General features: G+C 34.8%; 3 protein-coding genes across 3 annotated transcripts; all 3 read left to right on the top strand.

The window, feature by feature from the left end:
• Window positions 1-652: 652 nt before the first annotated feature.
• Window positions 653-6,729, top strand: LOC140865195 (uncharacterized). Its single transcript, XM_073269753.1, has 12 exons — window positions 653-739; window positions 864-919; window positions 1,012-1,045; window positions 2,098-2,196; window positions 2,303-2,451; window positions 3,019-3,057; window positions 3,716-3,808; window positions 4,090-4,188; window positions 4,785-4,865; window positions 5,330-5,413; window positions 5,844-5,909; window positions 6,331-6,729. The coding sequence occupies exons 1-12, from the start codon at window positions 664-666 to the stop codon at window positions 6,415-6,417; spliced, it is 963 nt and encodes a 320-aa protein (XP_073125854.1). The 5' UTR covers window positions 653-663; the 3' UTR covers window positions 6,418-6,729.
• A 967-nt stretch (window positions 6,730-7,696) lies between these two features.
• On the top strand, window positions 7,697-9,620 carry LOC140867217 (large ribosomal subunit protein eL38z/eL38y-like). Its single transcript, XM_073272296.1, has 3 exons — window positions 7,697-7,816; window positions 8,989-9,172; window positions 9,419-9,620. The coding sequence occupies exons 1-3, from the start codon at window positions 7,814-7,816 to the stop codon at window positions 9,439-9,441; spliced, it is 210 nt and encodes a 69-aa protein (XP_073128397.1). The 5' UTR covers window positions 7,697-7,813; the 3' UTR covers window positions 9,442-9,620.
• Window positions 9,621-11,705: 2,085 nt separating this feature from the next.
• LOC140863402 (phospholipase A(1) LCAT3) lies at window positions 11,706-17,431 on the top strand. The gene is made up of 11 exons (XM_073266803.1): window positions 11,706-12,031; window positions 12,186-12,277; window positions 12,648-12,775; window positions 12,931-13,066; window positions 14,070-14,121; window positions 14,913-15,013; window positions 15,660-15,839; window positions 16,014-16,171; window positions 16,584-16,638; window positions 16,928-16,981; window positions 17,119-17,431. The coding sequence occupies exons 1-11, from the start codon at window positions 11,824-11,826 to the stop codon at window positions 17,317-17,319; spliced, it is 1,365 nt and encodes a 454-aa protein (XP_073122904.1). The 5' UTR covers window positions 11,706-11,823; the 3' UTR covers window positions 17,320-17,431.
• Window positions 17,432-17,456: the final 25 nt, after the last annotated feature.

Here is a 17,456-nt window from a genome sequence, read left to right on the forward strand (position 1 = left end):
TCGGTTGCTTAACCAAAATTCAACAAAGCAGCGAGGGTGATGATAATAATAATTATGATTAATTTAAGAGTCCTTTGTTAGATGACGACTTCGAGTTAAATGAATTTTTATATTGTAGCATGCTGGTATTTTTATTTGTCAGAATGTCGAATGTCTATTTGAAGTGCTGAGGGTTTCACCTAGGTGGTAGGTCTCCGAGGTTGGAAATTTTTTTTATCATAATTCATGATCGAAATATTTAATTATTTTTCTCGAATCTTTCACTAGTGAAAGTTTGTATACTATTGACTCTACCGTCATTTCAATGAAATTAGTGGAAACTCTGATGTGAGCTTTGATCAAGTAATGTCAAAATGCTATTTTAGTATATTTTATTTTAACGCATTAGCATGCGAACAAGTAAATTTTATTTTTTTGAGAGTATGCAAACAAATATACTAGCTAATTCCATAAGTAGAACATAATTCCAGACTAGTACAACATAATTATCTACACGCTAGAGTTAAAAACCACCCGGCCCGTGGATGCGGTTTTATAAAATGAACCGGAAAGGCGCATCTAGTCATAGAAACGTGCTGCCCTTTTAGCAACTTATCATCTATATAAATCATCCGCGGTTATCTTCATTTTCTCCTTAAACAAGCTAGCTAACCAGAGAGAAATATGCTGATCCTGATATGTTCTTCAATGCTCGTCGTGTTTTCCCTTGCATTCTTCTTCAAATTCCTGAAGGCGGATGGTACATTTGATGATTGTTTCACTGATTTCAGCTGGATGAATTGCTCTCTATGTGCTGCTGCTTCTTTTTTTTTTTGTTGCGAAATATAGGATTTTCAGTAGCATCTCTTTCTCGAAATTTACAGGGGATTTTACTTTGATGTCAAGGAAGAAGGCGAAGCGCGAAGAGATTGAGGACAAGGTTAGGAAGCGTTTGTTTCTTTGTTTGTACTGTTGAATTTAAGTGGTTTCTTTCTTTTTAATCATATGCGTTTCTTCTGCATGAATGAGTAGGTTGTGTGGATTACAGGAGCCAGCCGCGGAATTGGTACGTGGTTTTAAAATGTTGATATTATATTTTCTAATTGGTGGTTCTTCGACTCTGCCTAGCCCCCTATGCTATGCTATCATTTGAAGTGTTGGCAATCTTTCATCAATATCTGTTACGAAGTTTGGTGGGGTTCTGTACTAAACTCGAGTGAAAAATGTATAAAAATGGATTGTATGATCTTTGCGAAACGAGTAGATTATGGATTTGAAATTTTTATGGTGAGTGAGGGATATTTGTGATGATTGAATTAGAAAGGTGAAATGAAAGGATGTGTTTGAACAAGGTGCGGCGGCAAATCTGGGAACTTGTGATACTTTTGTTCTGCATTTTCAATCCAAAATGTGAGATAGTAAATTTCTTGAAAACTTTGGAAAAACTATTTTCTGAATGTTAAATTTAAAACTTTTTTAGTGGATACTTATTTCACTTGGTTGTGAAAATAGATATCTTCTCTCGTAATTGTTTGTAAATGAAAATTTTGGTTGTCTAACGGTGTTCAAGATTCTGTAAAATTGTGTCATTTGAATAAGAATATTCCTGAAGTTTATCATGTTACGTAACTGCAGCCCTTCAGTTTGGTTTTCCTCTAAGTTTAGCTATAAATTGATCTGAACAGTTGGATTTTTTCTAATATAAGGGTATTTTTATTGAGCACTAGAAAGAATGTACATGGGAGGGGGACTAGAGCTAGAACACCCAATATCTGAAACACGAGTCTTGCGGGATTACAAAGTGCACCAAAAAAAAATTCAAAAATCATTAGCTATATATTCAAGGTCTGTATAACAATTAACGCATGAAAGCAGTTACCGTCGTAACTAAACAGCTAGATTTATTCAAATATTTAGGTTGGTTAGCATTGGTTTCTGAAATGAATGCTGGAATGAGAATGCTTGGAATGTTATTCCTCTGTTCGGTCGGTCGGTCTTGGACCAATGATATTATTACATGTCCCCAAAATGCATTTATGTAAACCTTCTATTGCTGTTCTTCACAGACACGAATGGTTGACAGCTGACTTGTTCTATGTGTATGTGTTTGGTGTAAAGGGGAAGTGCTTGCTAGACAACTTGCTAGCTTTGGAGCAAAGCTTATCATATCTGCTCGAAATGAAGTGGAATTGGAGCGAGTGAAGAAAAATTTGACTGGTTTGTGAATTGCAATATTTTTTACCACCTTTCTGACATCTTTTGGAAATGTTGATATGAAAATCTGTAGTCTTCTATTTTGTTGACCATTTAATGGCTAAGACAGGAAAATATGCACCAGATGAGGTAATGATATTACCTTTGGATTTGTCTCAAGGCGAAGAACATCTGAGAGCGGCTGTACAGAAAGCAGAATCTTGTTTTGGTGGTGCTGGTGTGGATTACATGTTCCACAATGCAGCATATGAACGCCCTGTATGTGGATATGCCTCTCGTACAATAGCTTTAGTAAAACAGAATATATATGCAAGTGAATTGCTCATGAACTAATACTATATTTTATGTAAGAGACGGATAGAAATAATATCTGTATACTCTTCTCTGAATAGAAACCAAAGACTCAAGTGACACCCGCTGGTTCTTCTAGAATTTTAACAGTGATTTTGTGAGAATAAATTGACTGTGAGATGAAAGATTTTTTTACAATATGTTTTTGTGAGGAATAAATATAAGTAAGGTTCATAGCAAAAATTAGAAGCACCCTTTCTTTGTACCTTTGTTTTGTTTTGTTCTTTTTTTTCGTTTATGTATCATTTGACTTTCGTGGGTTGGAGTTTGGAAGTTAAGGTCCATCGGCACTAACCACTGATATTAAATGCCATAACTATAGATAATTAGACCTTTTGACTCGCTAGATCCAACTAACTTTCCGCTCTTAACTTTAATTTGGACTTTTGTGATCTTTTATGATGAAACTATTTTTGAGTATTTCCAGAGTGGTGACTCTCTTGGGATAGTTATTTAACTCTGTTTTCCTTGCAGAAAACAACGGCATTGGATGTGACAGAAGAAAGTCTCAAGGTATTGCCTGGGGTTAAAATGTCTCCTTTTATTTTACCTGTCACGAATGTTCCTTTTGTTTGTTTCTTCCGATTAATATTCATGGTCTAGCTTGACAGTTTGATTGGAAACCCAAAAATAATTTTGTAATATCAAGTTTTTGAGCATTTTCTATATGCGAAACTTGGCCAACCAAGTTATTCAAGTGGTAGAATAATTGGCTTCTTATGAGAAGATAGTAGGGGAACACACCAGGTGCATGAAGGTGTAACTTTGTAGAAAGGGACTATACAAACGTTTGAATGGCAACTGAAAATTACCATATTTTTACTTTGCATCTAATAGGCTTCTAGAATTATCAGCATTTTTCTTCACCCATCTTTCATTTTTTCTTGTTTCCTTACATGAAAGTCATAGTTTGCAGTGGCATGCTTCATAACTGAATAGAATCGACAAGAATATGTACTCTTGCATATCATATCCATACAGTATCTGTATTGTTACTTCTGCTGTTCTGCATCACTAAGCTGACTCACTGAACATACAACTTTCATTTATTTCTTTTGCATAGAAGGAATATCAAATTCAGTTACCCATCAAATAAGTTTATTATTAGAGTTGAATTATGTTACTTATGTTGTACGGAGATTAATCATCTGACTATATGCTTTTTTATTAGGCTACATTTGATGTCAATGTACTGGGGCCAATATCTCTAACAGGACTCTTGACACCTCACATGTTGAAGCGGGGCAGTGGCCATTTTGTAGTGGTATGTTTCATGCAATGTTTCATTTCGCGGACTAGCAGGTGGTCCATCTTGCGTGTCTGGAACTACTTTGACATGAAAATAAGCTGCATTTTTAACTGAGTTATGCTCAACCATCTTGTTTTATAAATCGATGTCCAAGATTTCCAAGCCTCTACACTTCTTTATTCTCCCATTTCAGCATGTCATATGCCTGACTGATTGTATGAATGTCCTACAAATTTTGTTTTCAAGTTGTATCCATCTCTCACCCGTTAAATTTCTTTTCCACGGCTTTTGCATAGATGAGCAGTGCTGCAGGAAAGGCGCCTGCTCCTGGACAGGCTGTGTACTCTGCTTCCAAATTTGCTATGAATGGGTACTTTCATACACTGCGATCTGAGGTGTGGCTTTCATTTATATTTATAATATTTTTCATAAAGTGTGTATGGTGTTATTTTTTTCCACACAGTATTCATTTTTGGTGTTATTTTTTTCACACAGTATCCATTTGAAGCATGACAACCTTTTTTTGTAATATAACTTTGGGGACTTAGATGAATCTCCTTTTCTGGCTTTGGTCATTGCCATTTTACCATGGGAGAAAGGTTTTAACGAACCTGCTCTGATACCGTAAAAGTTGAGGAAAATAGAATCTCTGTATTATCAGTCTCTTGTATGTGTACATCTGCAGTGAATATAAACAACATTTGGTCCTGTAATTTTGAGTTGGAAAAATCAGGAAGATAACATCCTAACCAATCCAAGTTGTAGCTTGGATATTATTGAAAATAAAATAGCATTAAATATTGGAGCAAACTTGTTAATCATTTTCAACAGTGTGTTTTTTTGAAAAACTTGGGTTACGATATTTGAAAGGGTTGACGAAGAAATTATGTTTTATGCATGATGACATTCACAAAACTAGTTTGTTGACTTCGAACGTGGAATCCTAGATATAACTCTTATTTCTACCTTTGCCTTCTTTTTTTATCTTCAGCTTTGTAAGAGAGGAATCAAGGTGACTGTCGTTCATCCTGGGCCTGTGAAGACAAGTACCTCAGAGAAGAGTTCTTCTGAGGTAAACGCATTTAATAGCCTGTCCATTCAGGTTACTTTACCTTGTTGACTACTGTTCTTTCTGGCTTGTAGGATAAAAGGATGAAATCGACCTGATTGTTATCTCAATCACTATTCACATCAGAATTCTAGTTTGCGTAGAATCCGGAATCACTGAATAATGCTAAGTGAATTACTATACCCTTGCAGTACATCAATATTTTAAGCATCTACTAATGCCAACGGCCAATCAAATTTTAAATGTTGAATTGCCTGTGCAGTCTTCTACGCTCTTTTCAAAGTAGGATTTATTTTCAATATTAGTCTTCCATTGGGGGAAGCAGCATTTCAGATTCTGGTTTCATCAATTTGAAGAAACTATGTTATTGAGCCATTATTACTTCGTTTATTGTTGGTGCATAACTTTTGGATGGAAAAAGAGTGACTTGATGAAGTTCTTCTGATGTGTTTGTTTATTACTTCCAGAAACGAGTGTCATCAGAGAGGTGTGCAGAGCTCACAATAATCGCTGCAACTCATGGTCTGAAGGAAGCTTGGATTTCATATCAGGTTCGTTAATTGAGGTGTGGTTCAACGTCATAGTCTAATTTAGAATTGCACAAACATCGACACCTTGTTGTCCATGTGTCTCTAGCTGGCTAAAATGAGAGAAAAATGAGAGAAAATATCAGGTTTTGAATCCAAATCTTACTTTGATCTTATTTTGGATCTGGATTCTGGATTCTGGATTCTGGAGGGCCCAGACTGGAATGGAGTTGATCAGGGTCAGGGATATGTTCGGGTTGTATTTTTTATTCGTGATTTTCACTTAATGAAGGGATATAATATTTCTTCATCCTGCGCATATGAATTATAACAAATCCATTTCTTTTATCTAAATAAAAAATCTATTTCTTAACTTTTCTCTTCATGTTTGTTTTCATGAAAAGTACTTGAAGTTAGAAGTTAGAATTGTGATGCTAAGGTTTTCTTAGTGCAGCCTGTGCTTGCTGTCATGTACATAATGCAGTATATGCCGACAGTTGGATACTGGCTCATGGATAAGGTATTACCAGCTCTTGTTATCTAATATTTACCATCTGCCGTCTTCACTGTCTAGCTACCAACAGAAAGAAAGTTAAAACTGCAGAGACCGACAACTTGATTCCTAATATTCCTACTCCCTGGAACCCCTTTTGAACCTTACCCGGTCAAGTTGATCATGTAACTCTCCCATGCCTTGCTAAATCCATATCTGACAACAAATAAATCATTAGTTGATTGCTCATGGGTAAAGATCCATGGTTTTCTACATGTCATGAGAAAACTTTTGACTACTCCGTATCCAAGCTAAAATGTATGGCATACTGAACATGAGTTATTTAATTATTTTATGTTTGATTATTTCAAGTTTTCATATTCTCGGGAACTCAATCTGGTAGTGTGTTCTCTCTGCCCATCTAAACTTTTGTTGCAAATGATTTTAGATTGGTGCAAAGCGCGTAGAAACTGCGGCACAGAAGGGGAACACATATTCGATAAATTTGCTTTTCGGGAAGACCAAGTCACAGTGACTGAAGACGCCTGTAGGTAACACGAACTCGTGGGGTGTGGAAGGAAATAGGAATAAGTTCCTCACGAATACCTGTTGCATGATCTAGGAAGAAGAAGTAGGTCATCGATCGATGTGATCACTACTTCATTCTCTTTTGGGATACGTTTGTTTTCTCATAGCAATAGACCCCATTCTCTCGTGTTTGTATTTGTATGTTAGATAAACATGACTCCTACACAAACGTTTTCGAATTTGACAAGTGCACTTGGCTACGTGTGTCTCAAATTCAGATTTTTTTTTATAAAAAAAAGCACAAATATTATATTATTAATCAGTCACTATCTTTCATCCAATTTTTATCACTCCAAATTTTGATGAACCTAAATGGACAATCTAAATTTAGTTCTATTTTCCAATCCTCGAGTATTGAATCTATTGTGCATTTATAACATTTTAAGTTAAATGTTCCTCGACAATACCAACTCATAATAAATTTTTTATACTCTTTTCAACGCTTTTTTTTTTTTTTAAAAAATAATAACCAAACGTGATAAATTGAAACCAATATACAACCTAAAGTTTAAATAAATTTGAATAAAAAACCTTAAGCGTATATTATAATTAAAATTTACTATTTAAATTTACTGTGTTAAGCAAATATGATTAATTTCATACGCCATTTGAATACTCGAATTATATTATATATTATTATCTATGCCACCTAAAATAAGCGAGAGAACCATGTCATATATAATCAATTGCGCACTTTCTTGGACTAGCCTGTCATATAGGGCTTGCTCAGTGTGTTTATCTGGCTAACGTAGTTTGGAGGTTATTGCGTTAGTCCAGGGGTTTACTCAGTGCGCACCGTAGCGGCTGCGGGTTCCCACGTCACAAAAAAAAAAATGAAACTTACATAAAAATATATCAAACTTTCTAAAAAAAATGCATCAAACTTGCGGATTATATTTTATACCAAGAATTATTATATACATTATAACCTGTAATCAAATTTCAGCCTACACATCGATGACGCATATCCTATATTCCTATTTAATACCAAAATCTCACATTTTAAACAGGATATGGGGTTTTGGAACCAGACTGTAACAAACTTGTTTCCAAAAAATAAAAATAAAAAATCACAGTATAATTCATCTCACCAAGATTTCTCATAAAACCACGGTTTATGCGTAAAAGCCCAAAACAGTTTCCGAATGGACCCAATGTAGGCCCAATTTATATTGGGCTAAACACTTGCGTTGTCGAACTCGGGTCCATAATTAATTTTTTTAAGACGAGCACATAGCTAAATCCCCTCTGGTATAAATATGCAAATTCAAGATCTAGGGTTTTTGCTCCTACTGCAAGTACTCCCGGCAAGCTAGGACAGAAGCTTAGGATCGGCGGAGACAATGGTGAGTGTGCTATTTCACGCATTGAAAAGCTAGATTATCCTGTTTAGCCGATATTTGTAATTGAGACTTTTCTATATGCGATGCCTTGAATCTTTGTGGTAAATGCTATAAGTTTTCGTGATATATTTTATGAAAAATGAATAGAGAATATGGATTCCGCCCATGTTTAGAATGAAGTTTCGTGCTCATCTGATGTGATTTACTGCTTTTAGAACAATGCTGTTGTGAACAATACCTCATTTTCTTAATTCTTCGTGAAAGATTAGATGTTCAAGGAGTTAGTTTGTGTTTAAAATCACTGACTATTAATTGATTTACTCAAGACAATTGGTGTATTTGAGATGGCGAACATAAATTTCTTGGTTAGTGATATTTCATATTGCTTTATGTTGATTGTGTCCTCAGTAGTTAGTATGCTCATTAGCGTTCCCAGACAAACATATAATTCTGTAAGGGGCCTGAGGCAATTTACTACTCTCGGGAGTGAGGTTCGAATGGTTTTCATTTACCATTATTCGAGGGTTTTTTGTGCAAATAGTGATGATTCATGAAGTTTTAAATATGATTATCATGGGATTTGACTTCATTGTACAACAAGGAGTATGAATGATAACAATATTGAATGGGTTTGATTCTATGTTATAATGATTAAGTATATAATTTAGGAGATAATTTGGAACCAATGTTGCTGTTGATGTTTTAGATTCTGTAATGATGTTATCAGCATAAAAGAATAGAAATGACAAATCTAAAGTCTATTACACAACTCCTGTGAAACCCCTTGTTACAAATTCATTGTTTTTGAGTTAAAAATTAACAATATAGTTACTTTTCAAGTTAATAAAATAAACTATAAAACCCATAAAATTATAACCTATGCGGATGCTAAATCTTCTGCATCAAATTCATTTAAAAAAATCCAGTGCTGATGATTTTATTTTATTTTGTGATTCAATCTCATCTTAAAATCAGAGAGAGTTTACTTGGACATGAAAAGATTACTGCATTCTGCATTTCTACCTGTTACCTTAATACTCTCGGTTAAGCTTCTCTAAATATATGGGTCCAAAAATAGCCTGTTCTTGTGTGCCTTGACTATATTTATTCTAGTTAGCTTAAAGTACTTTGTATGAGTTTCCAATTAAAATATGGTGGCCCTTGTTAATCTCCAGCCTAAGCAAATTCATGAGATCAAGGATTTCCTTCTTACTGCGAGAAGGAAGGACGCACGTTCTGTGAAAATTAAGAGGAGCAAGGATGCAGTGAAGTTTAAGGTTCGTTGCTCGAAGTACCTTTACACACTTTGTGTGTTCGACACTGAGAAGGCCGACAAGTTGAAGCAATCCCTCCCACCAGGTACGTTGTTCTTTTTCCTCAAGGCATGTCTATACATTTATGTCAGTTCTTAAATAGTTGTGTGTTTGAGGGACGATGAACTCTAATCTGTTGTGTTGAAGCAAAACTAGCTACTAGATGATTGCCCACATTTTTGACAACTTTTATTGTAGGTAGTCTGTTTTTTGTGCTTTTTTGTAGCGTCGGTTCATTTCATCATCTCGGCAGGTTACACTGAGTAATTGATTTTTTCTCTATCATGTGTAGGTTTGACTGTACAAGAACTGTAGAGATTGATGGCAGAAGTTGACAATTTTTTCGACATAGGCATTTGGCAGTAGAAGTCTGGGGTTCTACGCTTTTCTGGTTTTGTTACAGATACCCTTTTTATCATAGTTTATGCATTGTCATTTACTGTTGAAATCTATGCCTGGTTTCTCCTCATTAAAGCTGAATGAATTATGAAGTGGATTGATTTGTCTTAGAACCTCGGACGAATAAAATAAAACTAAAGAACAAAAGATATTAATATAGAGAAACCATCCTTCAGATCTTTCAAAGTTTCTCTGAAAGTGGTCAAGGATTCATCTTCGGTCGGCTACCAGATCCTACAGGCAATTCGTGCTTCAGTAGCTTTTTGGTTTCACATTGGACTAATAACCGATAATAATAGTGGAATCAATGGTGCAGAGTCAACAAGGGGATTTTGGCCGAACACTATTGATAAACCGATTCTGATTTTGAATCGGGAAAGATAAAATAAAAGCAAAATACCTCTCGAACTAAGGTTTCTTGCTAAAATCATAGATGATATGTTAAATGCTAGTCGAGTTCATTATTAGGCGACTCTCCCATCTAGACTTACATTTGAGGCGCCTTGAATCCCTAGTTAATTATACCCCTCTCTCCTATTACTGTTAGTTCTTGAAATTTCGCATTTGGATTTTGGTTTCTAGTCTTTCATTTTCATATGTGCAATCAAAATAACCATAAGATAGGGTCGATAATTAGTGAGTTATTCTTTCCAGAAAAATAATCACTATAATTCGCATTTTGACGCTCTGCAATGATAATTTTTTGTGCGTTTCTCCCAATTAATGTCCGTCAATCACCTTTTTCTTTGGCTCCAAATGCCAATAGACCAAAATTATAGGGTCTCTACCCTATTCATGGTACATTTTTTTCCTGAGTTGACAAGGACATTATCGTTCATATGCGCCATTATTTGGGCAACTTCAAGATAAACTATTCAACAATTATATATATTCTCGGAATATTCCTTCAAAAATATTGTTTTTAATTCTCAAGTTTCAACTTATACGTGCTCTTGAGATAGAACTTTCTTGATGAAAGGTAATTTTTTTTCAAATAAATGTGGAAAATGATTATCTTCAATATTTTCTATGAGTTAAACTTGTGCTACAAGCTATGGATTATGAACGTAAATCATAGTTCTAAACTCGAAAATTAATTTCCTCGAGTCGAAATAATCGTAAACATATTAGTTAATCACGAATCTCGTTTTTTTTCAATAATGATATAGCTTGATGCAGCAAACACAATATCTTGTTCAGATCAGATTATTTGGTAATATATTTGAAGAAAATTATTGACCTTTTTTAGGTTTTGATAAAATTTAATAAATTCTTACCCTAAAAATACATGTTAGGTTATACTTTCTCATCTCATTTTGATTTTTATATTTAAATTTAAAAACTAAAAAAGAAAGAAAACGTATCGGGCTGCTGATGCCTGATGGTGATTTGTTCCAGAGGCTATGAGAAATGGTTACAACTACAAGGGGATGCTTCAAAATCAAGACACACATTTTAAAAAAATAATAATAATTTTCTGTGAACAAACATTTATAGAACTCGTAAATATATTTATATTTAAAATTTTAATAGCTAATATTATATTATATTTATTAATAAAATATTTATCTCCACCTACCCATACACGTGGTGACAATTTAATGAATGTGAAATGCTGAGCCACCCACGTCGATCATTGTATTATATCCTAAATAAGATAATATATTATAATATTAATATTGAAAGTCTAAAGTAACCATTTTATAATCTCGTGGTAGTCATGGAAATGATTATATGTCCATACTCCGAAAATTTTAAAATTTGTTATAGAACAACATATATATATTTAAGAACACAACAATTATCACCACATTAAAAATTATTTTATATAATTATAAGAACATTAAAACATATTTAAATTCATATTTCTAATTTTTTGCAAAAACTATACAATATCAAAATTTTATATCTGTATGTAACATTATGTGGGGACATGTAATTAATTATAAGACACAAGATGACTCAAATCTCAATGTGACTCGTTTATTTGCTGTATATATAATATAATATAATATAATATAATATAATATAATATATAAGGATAGAAGCATATTCTAATTATAAGTTTTAATTACAATGTTTTTTTTTTTCGAAACTAATTACAATGTTTTCTTTCTACAAAATGTCATCAATTTAATTTTCTATATAATTTGGGAAAAAATAATAAAGAATAGTTCAGATTTGTACTGAATGCCAAACCTCCTTTATAGTAGCTTCCCTCCCAACTTCCAACTCCATTGATCATAATCCAAAATCCACCACCAACCCACCTTCAACAGTTGGGATTTTTCAGTGAAAATGCTTCGGGACTTGTGCTGTTGTGGGAGCTCCGACACAGACGATACCGTTGATCGTGACCCGGTTCTGTTGGTGTCGGGTATCGGTGGCTCGATCCTCCATTCCAAGAGGAAGAAATTCGGGTTTGAGACCCGGGTTTGGGTTCGGATAATGTTGGCTGACTTGGAGTTCAAGAAGAAGGCTTGGTCCGTTTACAACTCAGAAACAGGTTTTTTTTCTGGGTTTTACTTTTTTGTGTTTTTGTTTAGTGATTCTTTGCTTTTATCTGTTGGGTAATGTGCGTGCGTTGAAAAATCTCTGCTTTTTTCGTTTGTCTTTCGTTTTTGCTGTGTTAAGTTTGTGGAGCACTACGTTTTCTTCAGGGTATACGGAGTCGTTGGATAATGCTACGGAGATAATTGTGCCGCAAGATGATTATGGGCTCTACGCCATTGATATTTTGGACCCTTCTTTAGTAAGCTTTTTATTTGTTTGATTTTCTGAATTTTGTAGCCCGTTCTTGGGTGTGTGCTTTTCATTACGTTTCTCTCTGATTTACCGACATTGTGAACGACGGGTAGATCGTTTTGCTACCTTGTGAGAAGAAGAATGATATTTTAAACCACATATTGTCATATTCCCGTTTTGTGGCATTCCTAGTTGTTTTAGCTGTTTAGTGGCGAGTACTTTGCCAGTGATCTCATTGTAAAGAATGTTTACTTGAACCCAGCAAGAAAATTCATTTTCTATAGCTATAAGGAGTTTCCATTGCTTAGCCATTCTTTAGTGTCTTAGTTTCTCTCTCCGTCTCTCTGTGATACTGATTTTAATTTTTGATTTCCCAGTTCGTCAAGTGCCTACATTTGACCGATGTGTACCATTTCCACGATATGATTGACATGCTTGTTGGATGTGGGTATAAGAAAGGAACAACATTGTTTGGATATGGTTATGATTTTCGGCAAAGCAATAGGTAGTTTTTCTGCTGCAAATTTCCGCCATGGTGCCTTTCATTTTTCTATTTATGCGCAGATGACTATTATGTTTTTACTTTTTTGAGCTTCCATCCTTTTCGGTGGTGAAAACATAGTTAAATACCTTTACTTCTTATGTCTTATTGCTTTACAGGATTGGCAAGTTAATCGATGGCCTAAAAGAAAAATTGGAGGCTGCATATAAGGCTTCTGGGGGAAGGAAAGTCAATATAATTTCTCACTCAATGGGCGGACTGCTGGTGTCATGTTTCATCTCTCTTAATAGTGATGTACGCTTAGTCCTTTTATGGTTTCTCATGTCATGTATTACTGCTATATCATCTTGCTTTCAAGTAATTAATGAATCAAACTACACTATCGTGTTGAGCCTCGCATACTAGAATTATGAACACACGAGGGAAAGCGTGGAAAATCATTGCCAGGAACACTGTCTGGAGTACATCTAACTAGCTGTAACTTTCCATTAATTGACCTATACGGTTCAAATATTAACATATTAGTTGTTTCTTGCTCCAAATATTGATGTTTAGTTTCTAGAAATTCATGTGCATCCTAACAAGTTCCTGAACGCTGTGAACATCAGATAAGTACGGTATTGTCTTTTGTCTGAATACGTTTTATTATACGATAAATTTTATCTTGAGAATACTCGGCCTTGTATCGCCATCAAAAGTTAAATATGCTCTCTTTTTGAATGTATCTTGGTGCAAAGTCCTCTTTTTTTTAAATGGAGACTTAGTTTCAAAATGTAACCCTTTTACAGTGCATATATTCACAGATAATTCTTGACTATTGCAAGTGAAAAGTTGAACCTACTTGTATCTGTAAGATAACACCAATCAACACTCAACAAGAATTATTTTATAAGTAAAATTATTCATGTGCATGTGAATAGTCAACATAGTCAGCACCATACTTTTGTTCGTAGTTGTCATTTCTTTGTATTAGAAGAAATTGATCGGAGTTTTTTGTACTGCTAATGCAAAGTTCAAGAATACTTTGGTTTGCTCCCCCTTAGTTGCTCGATGTTTTAATTTCACTGAGAAGAAAACCTGTTCGCTCTTTTTCTGTCACCTTTTGTGATTTTTCTCTTTTAACCTCCTGACACATGGAAATTGATCTATTTATTTTCGCCTCACTTGTTTAGTTTCTAATTTATGTTTCTTTTCTTTACATGCGAACATTTCGGTATCTGTTTTAGAACAAATCAACTCATTTATTTTTATGCTGTTGGAAATGGAGGCTTGACGACTAGTTTAATATTTGCTGCAGACTTTCTCCAAATATGTAAACAAGTGGATTACCATTGCCACTCCCTTCCAAGGTGATCTTAATTCTGTATCATTGTTGGACACAGTTATAGGACAAACTATACTGTTATTTGAAATGCTGCTCCACTGGGAAGGAAAATTGGAAAATGGCACCAAACACTTTTCTTTGCTTTAGTCATCATAAACAAGAGTAGTTTTCAAGCTGTCATTCTAAACATTGAAGTGCATTCCGATTCTTTATATTGGAAACTAGCGTTGCGCCAATCCTTGGATCTTGGATATTTAGGGAATCTAAGGGGAAAATCGAGGTCTCATTAATTCATCATTTGATGTCAGTTGTGTTTTGAAGCATAGCATAATGCCACCACTTATTCCTTGCATTTGTTCTCTTTTCTATTAATCCATACCAATTTTGCTTGCACTGGAGAGCATGAGATGTAATTTAATCAACCTTTAAATAGAGTGCTCTCCAGCTGGGAGAATATAACCTTTTTTTTTTCTTTCTGATTTTCCTCTTTTGTGCCATTACTTTTGTTTCATAAAATCAAAACGGAAAACTTTTTATGACTAGTCAGCCTTAGAACAATGAAGTTTGGCTGTAAGTAAAAAATGCTATCCTGGAGGTTGGTAGGAGATTTATAGTCCATTCCCTCTAGTCAGAATGTCAGTTTGTACTGATGGTTTCACCAAACGGGTTTCCATGGATGCACTGATGATTTTTCTGAAGAATACATATTTTATGGTGGACTGCTTCTTCTCATGCTTGGATTCATCTTTTGATGCAGTACATCATCTTCATTCATTGACTCAATCAATTTAATAGATTCTGATCTATTATGAGCAGGTGCACCAGGATGCATCAATGATTCTCTGCTTACAGGATTGCAGTTCGTTGAAGGATTTGAAAGCTTCTTTTTTGTGTCGAGATGGTCAATGCATCAACTGGTAAACTGCACGGGTCAAGTACTTTTTGTGTTGAATCTTGAAATAAAGTAGCATTTGCTGTACACTTCTATTGGGCTTTTGATTCTACTCTTTCTGGTTTATAGGCAAATTTTTGTTCTTCCACTCTTGTTTTCCTTCCTCCTCCCAATCATATTCATATTTAGTACAACGTGCTACCATGAACGATGTTTGCATCATATTAAAGCAGGTCTGGATGCGCTAAAACACGATGATGATTGGGAACAGCATAGTATACTTGCTATACCATGAACCACCAAGCATGTAATGAAAAATATCTAAGATTCGTCATTAACTTTTCAGTTTTATGGTAATGTCAACTAGAGTTGTTAGGATGATCCTCTTGAAGTGAACTTCGAATTCAGTCGCTTATGTTTTGTAGTTCTACATTTTCCCATAACATTTCAGTGAATTGTTAGTTGTGTGTTAGGTTGTTGATGCAAATATGATGAACTTTTTTCTCTAATACTTTCTCAAATTACAATTTTTATTTGGTTCTCTAGAATATCTATCGGTTTTGTATCGTTTCTAATAATATACCTCCTATTGTGAGACATTGCCCTAGACTTTTCTCCCTATCTCATGTTCTGCTTTGTCTTGTCTTCTGATTTGACCTTACTTCTGCTAGTTGGTAGAGTGTCCATCCATTTATGAGATGCTGCCAAACCCTGATTTTAATTGGAAAAAACAACCTGAAATTCAAGTCTGGCGAAAGCAATCCAAGGATGGAGAAACTTCTGTTGGAAAGGAATCCTATGGCTGTAATGAATGTGTGACTATTTTTGAAGAAGCATTAAGAAACAACGAGGTACTTCTCTAACCTTAGCTGGAGAAAGTGCTCGAAACTTGGAACATGTAAATGCATGTTATTGTGTCGCTCTGTGTTCTTATTCTTCACATTTATATGACCTTTTGTGTTTAATTGCAAGTTGCAACTCCACGTTTCCTATTTTATGGTAATCTTTTTTCTTGAATGTTGCAGCTAAATTATGATGGTAAAACAATTGCTCTCCCTTTCAACTTCAAGATTTTAGAGTGGGCTACTGGTACCCGGAAGGTTCTCAATGAAACTCAACTTCCCCAAGGAGTTTCCTTCTACAACGTCTACGGAACATCTAACGACACACCTTTTGATGTTTGGTTGGTGGCTTAGTTGTTCATCTCTTCTTTGATTTTCAGTGAAGTTGAAGTTACAATTTGCAAGGATTCTCTTGATGGTGTCATGAGAATTCTAATTGCTATCCATATGAACCTTTCAGTGAGATTTGATTATATGTGAATAAGAAATTTGAGCAAGCACGGATCAGGAAACCCTTGATTAGGAAACTTGATAAATTTGAACCCAAAAGAAGGGAGATGTGAAACATCATTCAGAGACAGCCATATCTTCATATCTGAGATTTTCTGTAGGATTGCACAACTGGGAGAGGCTAGTTTCGTTTTGGTGTAAATAGTTTGCATAATATTTGACATTTTGCATTGGTGTTTTGAAATTTCAGAGTTAAAAATCTGCACCAACTTTGACCGGTGTCCATACTTCTCTTTCTTGCAGCTATGGTTCAGAAAGTTCTCCCATAAGTGAAGTATCTGAAATATGCCACACAATGGTAAGTGCTACTTGGATTTTGATTTCCTCCCTCTGGAAACTTGAGCGAATCCCAAGTGTCTTTATATGGGAAGTACACAAGCACACAGCCCCTCTGTATCTTGTTTACAGTTTTTTTGCTATATTAATTTTCGAGTCTAAAGGTCCTGAGAACATGAAAACATGAATTACCCCGTATTATGTGCATGCAATTTCAATGTTAACCACAAGAACAACTTTAGATATAAAACTTCGTGACAATATAATTTATTGCCGGAGTAGTGCTTACGGAATGATTTCATCATTTGCAGCCTGAGTACTCCTACACAGATGGTGATGGAACTGTCCCGGCTGAATCAGCAATGGTAGAATATCTTCTTCTTGATATATTATTCCTCCTATCTTGAGATTTTGGTATACCTGTCAAATAGCCTAATTAGTTCATGTAGTAATTCGAAAACTTGATCTCCTTGATCTCCTATTCACCGTGTATATCATGCAGGCTGATAGCTTTGATGCAGTGGAAAGAGTGGGAGTCGCTGCTAGTCATCGAGGATTGTTAACCAATAAGAAAGTGTTTCAGCTTATACAGAACTGGTTAGGCGTCTCCTCTGAGGTTAAAGTGAAGCATTCAAAAACTTCTAAAGTAATGGATGTGTGTTTGAATCAACCTCAAGAGGAAATAAGAGCACTCTCTATTTGAAAACAGGGGTGTATTCACAGTAATCCTTTTGAGAATAAATGTAATCCAATGTGTATAATGCTCTGTACTTGAATTATTTTATAATTCAAAGCATGGAATTTCTCATTCTGAATTCTGATTGTATGGCAAATTTATAT

This window comes from Henckelia pumila, chromosome 4 (genome assembly GCF_033568475.1).
Source record: "Henckelia pumila isolate YLH828 chromosome 4, ASM3356847v2, whole genome shotgun sequence".
NCBI lineage: Eukaryota > Viridiplantae > Streptophyta > Magnoliopsida > Lamiales > Gesneriaceae > Henckelia > Henckelia pumila.